Raw genomic sequence first — 12,549 nt, 5'->3', positions numbered from 1 at the left:
TCAATATCACAAATAATCAATTACAATATGTCAAAGAAAATAAACCACAACAACTAATAAGTTTATATACTTGAAGTTTGAAGGATATATTTGTAAAATAACATTTAATTAAACGGCTCAAATGAGTCAAATAGTTTTCATGGGTTGAACACACACCCAACTCATTTACTAAACGAGTCAATTGTGTCAACTCAAATATAACACCAATCCATTAACCCTCAACTCATAACCTGCTAATTTCATGTCGTGTTATGTTGAGTTTGCTAGCCGTGTCTAACTTTGTCACCCCTATTTCTCTTTATAAATTACCAAATCCATAAATAGACATCTCTTACATTTGCAACTGTCTAAAAAAGCGATTTAACAACATATAAAGTTTCATAAAAGCCTGAATGGAACCAATTTGTCATATACCAAGAAACAAAGTTCAGACCGACACTTATGGCCATGTAAATGATAAAGCATTAATGACACAATTGAACAAAATTACAATCACAAGACTAAGAAATATGTTCAAGGTGCCTGTAATGAGCGGGCCCGAGCTGCAGCTCTCTCTAATGCCTTCAACCTGCTAGATTCCATACGAGTTTTCTGTTCTTCTGTAATCTGAATTTCGCTAATTTTAGTAGTTCCATTATTTGGCACATGATTTGTCTCAGCAGCAACCTCCTCACAGTGCAAACTCTGTAATTAATTACAAGGGCAGAGAAAGTCCAGCAAATATTAGTTAAAAACTTGTTTAATGGCTTAGCGCTAAGTGACAGCCACTATGGAGTAAATTCCATGGGTTTAAATCCTAAGTTTTAAAAGAGGAAGTGTTAAAATTATTTATTCCCAAGGAGCTTGTATTTTCTAGTTCATTTTTTGGTTAAACAACTTGTCAACTAGATTATTTGAAAGAAGATAAATCTCACATTATCATTCATGTAATAAGAAATTCTTTTTCCATCATTCTCATGTTATGGAAATCATGGTTAACTAGGGTTTTAAGATAAGAAATATAGTGTAGTGAAGATCTGCTAGTAGCAAAGCAGAAGAAATAAGGGGCGTGACAATGAATCGAATTTCAAAGTGCAGATAAGAATGAAGGATTCATGGAGGTTGATCCTAATCAGTCGGGATCAATGCTAAGTACAAGAAATCTATATCCAGTCTAGCCTATCAAAAGCATTTAGAAATTAGAACAGAACAACAAAATGCAGCCCAAAAGAGCAACAAGGACAGCACCAATGTTAATCTTAAAGGTTGACAACTTTATAAGCGCTTATAATTGTCATGTGAGCTAATCACTGACATAGACAGACACAAATAACCATCAACCACGTTTGAGTTTCATCTTCTTATCCTTATTACTTTAACGTTTCATTCTCATTCCCAATACTTTTAACTACTATTGCCGTATTACCCTTATTTCCCCTTATCATGTATGTAACTTCAGATAGTATTTCCCAATGAGAAGAACCCCTAGTTGAAGCAGGTAGCCATATTAAACCATTAAGACGACATCCATTTTTAAATCATTGGTTGTACCAAAAGAAGCTGAAATAATAAAGAGCCTCTAGGATAATACTCTATTGAAAGAAGGAGAGGCTAATTGATCACTTATGAAAGCATTAAACAAAGTGTTGATACTTCAAGCAAGCTTGCCAAGAGTTTTGTAGCTTAACTGACACCTCCTAGTATTTTCATTGAAGACATTTTTTGTGATTGCTAAATTACCGATTGTCTCAAAAGCGTAAGCTGTTAGAAAATAGTGAGTTTAATCACTTAACCATAACTCTAACACTCCCCCTCACTTGTGGGCCTAAACTTCCCCTTAGTAAGTGGGGGCTCAACAAGTGGAAATTTAACATTTTAAATGAGAGGTAGAGTGAAGATAGGGATTGAACTCAGGATCTCCTGCTCTGATACCATGTTAAATTACTAATTGTCCAAAAAGCTTAAGCTGTTAGGAAATAGTGAGTTTAATCACTTAACCATAATTCTAACACTCCCCCTCACTTGTGGGCCTAAACTTCCCCTTAGTAAGTGGGGGCTCAACAAGTAGGAATTTAACATTTTAAATGGGAGGTAGAGAGAAGACAGGGATCAAACTCAGGATCTCCTGCTTTGATACCATGTTAAATTACCGATTGTCCCAAAAGCTTAAGCTGTTAGGAAATAGTGAGTTTAATCACTTAACTATAACTCTAACAGTGATAACGTGAAACCTCACCAAGGCAAGACTCTTTGGACCCACCTCTTAAGAGTAAACCACAGATAAACAACTCCACTCGCCAGAATTGTGTTGAAATTATTAGTAGAGATTCGAACATGGGATGTCTAGGTCTATAGCTCATCCCAAGCCTCCCACCACTAGGTTGCACCTTGACAGAGAGGTACAAGGTTCAAATCCCCCCACCCCAACTATCAAATTATCAACAAATAAAAATCAAGCAAGCTACCCAAATTGACAAACTATTTTATTGTAAAATAATAAGTTTGCATTAACTTCTCTGCTGCCACAAGTGCACCCAGTGGAAGAGGGGGGGGGGGGGGATTTTAGAAATTCATGAGGTAACCATATTATATTCGAAATTTTAACTCTTGAAGAATCATCTACCATTTAGGACATGAGGTCATGTAAGCAATTTTGAAATTTTCAGATGCACGCAAACACTCATATAATATTATAATATGTCCATAGCTGCATTTGCTGAACATTCAAATGTAATTTATATATGCAACTTGTTTTACCCAATTAGCTTCATTATCTGTTTCATAATTAAGTCTGAACTGCAGGGTAGCTTAAAAAAATAAAATTCAAGAAATACTTACTTCAGTAGCTGTCTCATGGATATCATGGAACATGTCCTGTATATCATCAGAATCATTATTCCTCGAAGATGGGTCTCCCTGGTGATGGCTTGGTGCTTCAGAGTTCATGGCTTCTGCAGGCACTGAAAGAACAATATCAAAATTAGACAAGGATCACTAAGAATGGAAAAGTACTACATTCGAATTAGTTTATTTTATTTTATTTTATTTTATATAAGAAATAAGTTTTATTGATATCAAAAAGGGACACCTTGGTACACAGGAATCAAGAAAATCAAGGAAAGAAGAGAATGATTAGTTTCGCAAAGCAGCCAGCCAATCCAATAAAGTTATAAAGAAAAATAACTTGAGGTCTAGTATGGATCTCTCATTGTCTTCAAAACATCTACTATTTCTTTCCCTCCAAAGACACCACATTAAACAATGGGGGACAATTAACCATTTATGACCATTTCGATGATGCCCAAGCCTGCCTTGCCAGCAAGCTAGGAGCCACACAACAAACTGTGGTCATGTAAATAATATTCTACAGTGTAGGATAAACTTGAGTTAGAAATTTTTTCCACCCATCAAATGATTCTCCATGTGTCTTCAAAAACTACTGATTCCGAGTGACATCTTGGTATGCAGTGGGGTGGGTTTCTCTGGAAGCCTTCTGGCCTAGTCCCAACTGAACAGGGCTGGGAATTACTTGAATTCTTAAATAAATGGTGGATGGGTATGGGATTATGGTCACTGACTTGCCTCCGTTACATAGAAAGACAGGGAATAAACCAATCCCTATCCTGTCCTAATCCATTTTATAGGCATGAATAATTTTAATATCTTATTGAAAAGAGACTACTTTGTGCATAAACAACATGAAGAAGCCTAAAGAATTGCAATGGTTCTTTATCTACAAAGGTAATGACTATGAATAACTCAACAGAAGTGACCCAATATTGTCATCACAAACAAAATTCTTTTAAAATTGTACGCCTTTGCTCTTTTAGTGGGAGTGTAGCAACCATTCAATATGAAGGATGGACCTAAAGAATTTGAAACAAGCAAAGCCCATTTCTGAACAAGTAAAGAAAATCTTGCTTGCTCCAGACACAGAGGGATCCACCCCTAACCTGCCCTGTTGCCATCACTTGTAAAAAAGCCTGTGAATCCTTCATACTCCACTTAGCAGCCAATCACTCCTAGGTTATTCCCAGATTGATCCATCAAACAACTGAAACCAATACTAAATCCAGGAGATTTTTTACTTGAGTTATTCCTTAGTATCCCAACTCTTCATAAATCAGAGTATTCAAAAATTGTCACATTACTCTATGCATGCTTGCAATTACCTAATTATTCAGGCATTACTTTCTTCATAGGATATTTGTCTTGGAAGTTTTTTAATATACTACTGTTTCTGTTAATTTTTTCATCTTGTCTAGCTCATGAATTTTCTAGTGCACACTCCCTAGTGTCCAATATAGAAAAGTCATCAGAACAGTTGAGGGAAAATGTAATTCTCTTTTTTTTCTTCTGGTCTTAAGTTGAAGAAAGGCAGAAATATCTGTTAAGATCGTTGATTTAATCTTGATAGTAATGTAGGATTGGACATAAATGAAATGAAAGTTTGGAAAGAAGCTACAGTTGTGAAACATCTATGGTATGGCTACTTTCCAAAAAACAAAGAATACATGGACATCCTACTGATTATATTGTGCTCTAAGAAATTCTTGAGCTTTTAGGTAGAATTGAACTCCATGCTTACATTTGATTGGAGCGAAAGAAATGCAAGAAGCTTCGATGTGAGCAGAACATGTTGGAGCTTAAGCTTCTTTTATTAAGTCGCTTCTTGAGTGGATGACAGCATCTGGGTTGTTTTCTTTTTCTAATTTATCTGAGCTTATTGACTTTTGTAATTTTAGATCTTAGCTTGTTGAGCTGTTAGTATTCTGCCAGTGTACTTTTTTCTTAATAAATATTTTTTTTATTACGTACCAAAAAGAAAAATTTTAATTGGAGGTTTAGAAACGCATTGCAGGCATGGTTGTTTAAAGATTAGAAATCCTTTATACAATTCAAATCATAGCAAAAATCATATATTTATAGGATCAAACTGAGATTGATCTGGATCGTAAAACCAGAAGTCATTACCAATTTTATGGATTAAAAAGTGGGCCAAAAAACAGAAGCCACATGCCACATCAATGTTAAATTGGTTCAAAAACTTAATTCCAAATGCCAAATGAACTTATATAGATCTAAACAATAAAATAAAATCCCAACAACAAAAGCCTACTCTATCTGAAACTGACAAAATTTAGGTAAGGGGCTTAGGGAAACAGCTTTGTCAATTACAAAGCTATGGTTTCAACATGTAAGTATTTGAATAACAGACTAAATAATATAAAATATTAATGTGTTGTCAATTAAGCATTGATATTATCATAATATTATATTACTAAATATCTCTTTGGTTTTCAAGTAAAAGCATGATAGGATTCATAACGTATATTCATTGATTTTGTTGAATGATAATCTGATTTTTTAATTTGTTCTTAGCTGAGATTAGTAATATTTGAAAAAAAAAAAAAAAAAGGATAGAAAGAATAGTTTAAAATGTCAATTTTTTTTCTATTTTTTTTTATAATTTAATATTAATTCGTACTTTTTATTTTAGTTATGTCAGCTTCTAGATCTAAAACAAAGGTTCTACCTTTTGAGCTACACCCCCTTTTTTGAGTAATACATCCCAGGTTATTTTATGGCAATAATTTATGTTGAAAAAAAAAAGTAATTCTTAAGCTTTAAGTAGGGTTTCTTAAAATATATGTAAACCATTTACAACTAATTTTCATATTCCATAAAATTTTACAATCCTTGATTCAATCTTATGATTCGATATTTAAGACAGAAAACCCTTTCTTTAATCCAAAGTAAGATCCAGATTTTAACAACCTTGCTCTCAGGTATATTAAAAACAATCCTATTATGTTCTTGCCACAGGAAATGATAATAAGCGGCATGGGGCGAGGGGATGAGGGAGAAGAACTTGGTTAATAACATGCTAAGATCACAGCGAACATTCTACATGTGAGAGATCATAGATATTCAAACCTAGAGTACTTGGCCTTGGTAATGTGGAGAGTTAGGACCCCTTCTATAGATGCCTTCAGAGAAGAGGGTTGTACTAGAAAATTAGCAATTGCAAAAAATTGGGGCATTGGACCTGTAAAGGAAAAAGCTATTCCTAAAAAATAATTATTCCTTAAGAGATGGGAATAGCTATTCCTGATGCCCAAGAATAGTTTATACAAAATTACATATATATAAATTCTATAAAATGATATAACATATTAGAAATGAAACGAGTAAATGAAATATAAATTATAAAATTTATTTATTATATATGATGTTTTTTCTCATACAATGTATCAATGCATTTTCTATTAGGGAAAAATGTTGTTAGTATGTGTTAGAAGTGGTTGTTTGGCTTTTTCTAAATTTCTTTGGTATGATGTGCCGACGTGGGTGATAGTACTATGTGAAATTTTGGGAGGATGTATGGTGTGGGGATTGTTCTCTTAAAGCAAGATTTCCAAAGTTATATAATATTAGTCAGGCAAGAGAGGATTCTGTGTAGGAGGTCATGCGTTTCTCTCATGGAATGATTCATTGGAACATCTGGTTCTGTCGCCCAGTGCAGGATTGAGAGGAGGAAGCATTGGATTTTTTTTTTGATAAGTAGGAGGAAACGTTGGATTTGTGTTGGGGTGTGCTTTATTCCATAGATGTATGGGGCTATGGTGTTGATAAGGTTTGTTGGAAAGCAGCAATAAGTAAAGGTTTTGAGGTTAGAGGTTTTTACCATGCTCTATCCCCTTCTTCTGACATTTAGTTTTCTTGGAAAATGGTGTGGCAATCGAAGGTTCCTCCTAAAGTAGTGTTCTTTTCTTGGACTACCTCTTTAGGCAAGATTCTAACTACAGAAAATCTTTGGAATAGGCATATTCTAGTGCTTATGGAATCGGTGGATCATCTTTTTCTATACTATCTGATAACATATGAATTGTGGTCTATGGTATTTGATTTGTTTGGTACCCATTGGGTTATGCCATATAAAATTATTGAGTTGCTAGTTTAATGGCAAGGCAAGTTTGGAAGACATATATAGATTTTTGGAGTTTTATGCCACATTGTCTATTTTGGTGTTTATGGCAGGAACATAACGCTGGATGCTTTGAGGACACTGATCGGTTGATCCTTGATATAAAGTCCTTTTTCTTCCATACTCTCCTTGAATGGAGCTTAGTTTTACCTTCATGCACTTCTATGTCCCTCCCTATTCTTCTTGATCATTGTAATTTGGGTCATTAATTTCTGACACTGTAGGACATTTCCAACGTACTTGGGTTGCTATTCTTTAATAAAAAGTTCTTATGTTATTTATCAAAAAAAAAAAAAAAAAGATATAACACCATAGGTACAGTATATTAGATTCCTCAATTAAATTCAAACACTTTTGCATTGACTAATAAAACACAAAAAATGGTCTTTTTCAAGAACAATTAAATTCAATCCACCCAAGTTTTTGAATTTAATTGGGAAACCAAATGAACTATGCCTAAAGTACTATACTCAAGTTTTACCCTTATACAAATACTTAATAATTCTAGATGGAATAAATTTATTATTTTATAATATTATTTAATTATGCAAATATTGTTAATTTACATTTTATAAGTTACAATATATTAATTCTGAATTCTAATCCATCTATTGCAATTTTGCAACCAAATAAATGAATAGAAATAACCACGTGATTCATAACAATACTAATTCCGAGGGAAATAATATCAAATCCCATCCCTACAACATCATACCAGACATACCCTAATGCCTATTTCTCCTTAAAATTGAAAATATGGAAATATAAAAGTAATGTCACTACTGTTGATATCACTGGTATTTGGATAATAGGAACGAAAGTTTAGCAAATTCAATATATCCAATATGTTTCCTTATTTCTAATTAAGTTTAATGAAATTTAGTTTAGGGGAAAAACAAAAAAGAAAAGGCTAATGGAATCTAAGACCTTCTACTGAAAAACCAAGAAAGTGCACTTGTACTAGCTAGGATAGAGTATGGAGGTTGGCAGTGGTGTCAAATACCATTTATAGTTGTTGAAATGCTACTTCCAATGCCCAATAATTGATTTGGCACATGCCAGATCATGCCAAGCCCACTTGGAGCTTGAATGGGCAAGTTTAATTGATAACATCCAGTTTTGAAGTTTGTGTTATGTTAGTTTCTTATTTTAGTGGATTTTATTTATTTATTTTCCTTCTTTCAAATTGTAGGAGTCAAAGGTACTTTGATTCCAGATTTTGTCAGAAATGGGCTGTAGTGATGTTCATGAGTCAATTATGGACTTTGGTGCACTCTTCTCTTCACTTTTGCTGTCAATTTAAACCATAAAGAACCTCAAGCAAGCCCCATCAAAGCCTATGGTTACTATAATAAGACCCTCATTTCTACCACCTTCAACAACCCTCTAAAAGCAGCAATCTCGGAACTGCATCACAACAGCAACTAAAAACTGAGTTTTGCATCTACCTGCCAAATCTGTTACAACATTGGAAATTTAATGCCACAAAATTGATCCTCTTCAAAGCCTATCTATATATCCAAAACACCCTCTTCCATAATTTAGAATACCTCAATATTTTTCCAAAGCTTTTCCATCAATTTAATCAAGAAAGAGTCTCTTGTGCTGTTGTCCTACATTATTGTTTTAAGTAATTTCTCAGCTAAAAATAATTCGTTTTCTTTCCATAGCTTCTTAAAAAAAAAAAAGTGTGTATATATTGAAGAATATCTCCTCTTATCATAATTGTGGCATGTTATGTTTCAAGCAGCAACAACAATTATAATGCACAAAAGTGACAACATCCAAACATGCTTGGATGTTTTAATTAACAAAACATCCAACATATTAGCAAGATATCGAACATACCTTGCTCAACATTTGAATCGTCATGTACTACTGGTTCATGCAACTTTGTGGGATCCCCTCCTTTGGCAACCCTCTCTCGTAGTTCTCTAAGACACATCTGTTCAGAATGTGCAGAAAAATGTCTTACAGACAGAGTACTTTTGATACATAAGAAAACTCTTACAACTTGTTTTTTGTGGATGCTACTGACAATATAAGCAGTCTGAGATAAAAAATGTTGTTTTGACAGATTATATGCATAGTTACCATCATGCTACTATGAGCTTTAGCTGCAACATTTAGGGAATAGATATAGAGACAAGAGAATGTCACAATCAGCGTTGTGGCATCTTAGGCAAACCATCTAGATCTCAAACAAATTCCTTTCTTAGTTAAAAATTTCAGCCTAAATTCTCTCCACTTTGTCTAAATGAAATCAATGCATATGCTACCATGACCTTTATTCTCTCTCTTAGTCAACTCTCTCTACTCCTTTTTTTTAAATGAACTTATTAGTGTCTATTATGAGGTTTATTGGTGAAAAATAGATTTTGGTACATTATTGTCATTCAGCATGAATTGCCCAATATAATCAATTTGATAGAGAAACTAGTACATTATAAATCCCCCAAGAAAGAATCAGGCTGTAAGTAAGTCAGACTAGAACTCTTACAATCCAATACCAATTTCCTTTTGAATGCATTACTCGCTTACCTTTGAGTCATGAGGGCAAAACTAAGTACAATTTTCCATGTGTCGTGATTAAATTAAAACATGTGGTTGCATTGACTAATTTTCCACATGGTTTAATTCATTGTTCTTGGAAAAAGATAACATTGGTTGGATTTAATTAGGAAATCTAAGATACAGCATCTAGGGAATTGTACCTAAACTCTACCCTAATAGAAAAATGGCAAACACGTTCAGCCTACATCTTGTGAATTTCTTCTATCAGCTTTTTCCAATATTAATCTCTACTTGTCATTAATAGACAGACATTCAAAAAACACAGAAATTGAAGGAATATCTAACCTTTACACGCTTTGTAGCTGCAACTTGTTCTGCTTTATGCACAAACTGATCAAATGAGTAATAAGGGAGTAAACGGGAGTGCCATTCACTATACAGCCCAATTAGGTTTCCCAAATCGCTAACCTGCAAAGTACAACAGAAAATAAAAAAACACTCTCGATGCTCAAAGGTCGAGAATTGAAGGCTTGAAGGCAAAGATTTGATTATGATAAAATTAACCAATTGTCCCAAGATGTAAAGAAAGAAGAGAATAAGACCTCGTGACCGTGGCCGCGGAACTTGAAGGAGCGAGGAAAGTGGCGAAGAACGTAGCCAAGGCCATCATCGGAGAGGATGAGGTCAGGGGTGAGCTTAGGCCTAATTCTCGGTGCCTTCTTAGGCTTTTCAGTGGATTTGGCTACGCCGGTCCCTGTGGTCTTGAAAGAGGAAGAAGGTCTTGTGGATTCTGAATTAGGGACCGGAGCGGAGGCGGAGGCGGAGGAGGGGCAGTCACGCGACCAGTGGCCTGGGCGGCCGCACTTGTAGCATCCTGTTGGTGCTGCCGCTGCATTCTCCATTTCTTTTCTTTCTCACTCACTCCTACGTTCTCCTCAACAACAACAACAACAAAAAATCACTCGTATGTATTTTCCTTTTTTTTTTCGGCCGAGGGTTCTTAAAGCATTTGCCTTTTTTTCTTTTTTCTTTTTTTCCTTGGCGGGAAAATGAGGAGGGAAATATGTTGGGTTGGATACTCTTGAGTCTCAGATGGGCGTGGGCCGAAACTGGGTTCAGAATCCTATCCGTCCCAGCCCATCACGAATGAGGCAGGCTTTCTCGGTTTAATTGAGCGAACAGACTGGGTTTGGGCCTCCTCGTCCTATTTAAATCCTTCAATTCTTTTTTCTTTTTTCTTTTTTCTTTTTTAATTTATAATTTCATAGTTATAATGAGAATAAGGTAGTTGAACTTAATAAATGTATTTGTTGGAAACACCATAAATAATGAGGTGTCAATTAATCAAGAAGAATAATATAAATCACACAAAATCAAATTAATGTCTCACATCTAGCTACAAATTTGAGAGAATTGTACAAGACTATTAATTTTTAAAAGGAAATGATCTTGTCCCATAAGTATATTCTAAATATGTTTATATAATCTTATAATGAATAAGAATTTTATTTATTTATTTGTTTATTTATATAATAAATGAGGATGAGAATTTGAGATCATGTTCTCATTCATGAAAATATCGAAATTTAACATTGTGTTACAAAGACTCTTGACCAATAATCTGATACTTTTTTTTTTTTCTTTTTTGAAATTCAATAATCTGATACTTTATTTGTATGGTTGCTAATCTAAATGAAAATTGAAAAATTTTCATTAAGGTTCAATCATCTCCTCTCTAGCCTTATGAATAGTTGCATACAAATATTCCATAGTATGCCAATCATCAATGTCGACAATGAAGAAGACATAAACAAGTGGAACAATTATTGGACCATAACTGCACATTCCTTCCAAAATATGGAATCCAAAACTTTACCCACTAATTTTCTGTTGCTTGCTTTAGCATATGCTAAAATAATCCATTCTCTATATGTTACTATAGCTTTTTCATGCGTCAGTGTAGCAAAGCATGTTGGAGCATAGTAAAGTATGTCTCTTCCACAATTGTGTTTTCTCATCAAATGAAATACAAAACAATGATCTATACATACTTCATGATATTTGCAACATGAAGAATAGCCTCAAAGAGGTTTAAAATCTGTGCTGTGTATCCAAGAGTTATACCATTTTGGATATATGTTGAATACACACTACTGTAAGTTTCTTTAAAAAACTTTCTCCCATCTCCCTGTGTGTGTTAATACTTAGTATTCTCAAAAGTATAGCCTCATTTACCTTATCCGAATTCTCTATATTTTGTAACATCAAATTAAGTAGTGAGCTACACAAGAGACCAATGACATGACAATTATTAACAAAAATGTTTCCTCAACATTCTTGGCTAATAAATGACCAAGAAAGAGTGCAAAATCCATAACGTTTATAATCGTCACCCATGCCAGCAATAACATCGATCATTGGTTGATAATAATTGAATTATCTACATTAAATCAATAGAAGCATCAATCATCCACTTTAGTGTTACAAGATCACATATTTGTATTGCCTCCTTACTTTGCAATACATTTTCAATGGTAAGTTGAGCTCCATGAGTCGTTCTTGGGATGAAATAGGCTCCAAACACCATCTGGTTTTTTACTTATTTTCTCATTTAAAGTATTCATCCTTTTGCCTTAACTTTCGCTAATTGAAATACATTTTCCTTTATCTATAAAACTAGGCAGGGGAATAGAAGGGCAGGTGGTTTCTTGAATATCATTATTTTCATCCAACTAAAGTTTATTTTCTTGATCCTTAAGACCCGACCCATATTGGTTGTGTTCCATATATACCTGTTGTGACTTCTTCTTTTTCGCACTGTAAACCTCCATATTCTGCAACATTTCTAGGTGAACATCTAAAAGTACCTTTTGACAATATCGCCAACTTCAAAACTCTACTACGAATATAAACACGCCTTCTGTCTTCTTCCCAAGGGTAGCTCCATGTGTATCTCCTGTGACAGCCTTAACTTGCAAAAAAATGTATTTATATACTCACAATATATATATATATGCTTGTGTGTGTGTCACTACAACAAAAGTAGACTACAGTAACAAAACTTTTCG

General features: G+C 34.1%; 1 protein-coding gene across 1 annotated transcript; it reads right to left on the bottom strand.

Annotated features, from left to right (window-relative positions):
- Positions 1 to 270: 270 nt before the first annotated feature.
- On the bottom strand, positions 271 to 10,512 carry LOC142629417 (uncharacterized). The gene is made up of 5 exons (XM_075803405.1): positions 10,084 to 10,512; positions 9,827 to 9,949; positions 8,816 to 8,912; positions 2,818 to 2,939; positions 271 to 684 (listed from the first exon to the last, which is right to left on the bottom strand). Exons 1-5 carry the CDS (start codon positions 10,381 to 10,383, stop codon positions 514 to 516), a joined length of 813 nt encoding a protein of 270 aa, XP_075659520.1. The 5' UTR covers positions 10,384 to 10,512; the 3' UTR covers positions 271 to 513.
- Between the last annotated feature and the right edge of the window lie 2,037 nt (positions 10,513 to 12,549).

This window comes from Castanea sativa, chromosome 3, assembly GCF_040712315.1.
Source record: "Castanea sativa cultivar Marrone di Chiusa Pesio chromosome 3, ASM4071231v1".
Taxonomy (NCBI): domain Eukaryota; kingdom Viridiplantae; phylum Streptophyta; class Magnoliopsida; order Fagales; family Fagaceae; genus Castanea; species Castanea sativa.
This window is presented reverse-complemented; position numbering and strand designations above follow the sequence as displayed.

What these genes read in the sequence shown, in the direction of transcription:
- LOC142629417 (XM_075803405.1), bottom strand. Translation starts at nt 10,383, where the DNA reads ATGGAGAATGCAGCGGCAGCACCAACAGGATGCTACAAGTGCGGCCGC. An exon ending in CAGCTACAAAGCGTGTAAAG is followed by an intron (nt 8,913 to 9,826) that starts GTTAGATATTCC and finishes CATTCTGAACAG; the next exon opens with ATGTGTCTTAGAGAACTACG. An exon ending in CGATTCAAATGTTGAGCAAG is followed by an intron (nt 2,940 to 8,815) that starts GTATGTTCGATA and finishes TTGTTCTTTCAG; the next exon opens with TGCCTGCAGAAGCCATGAAC.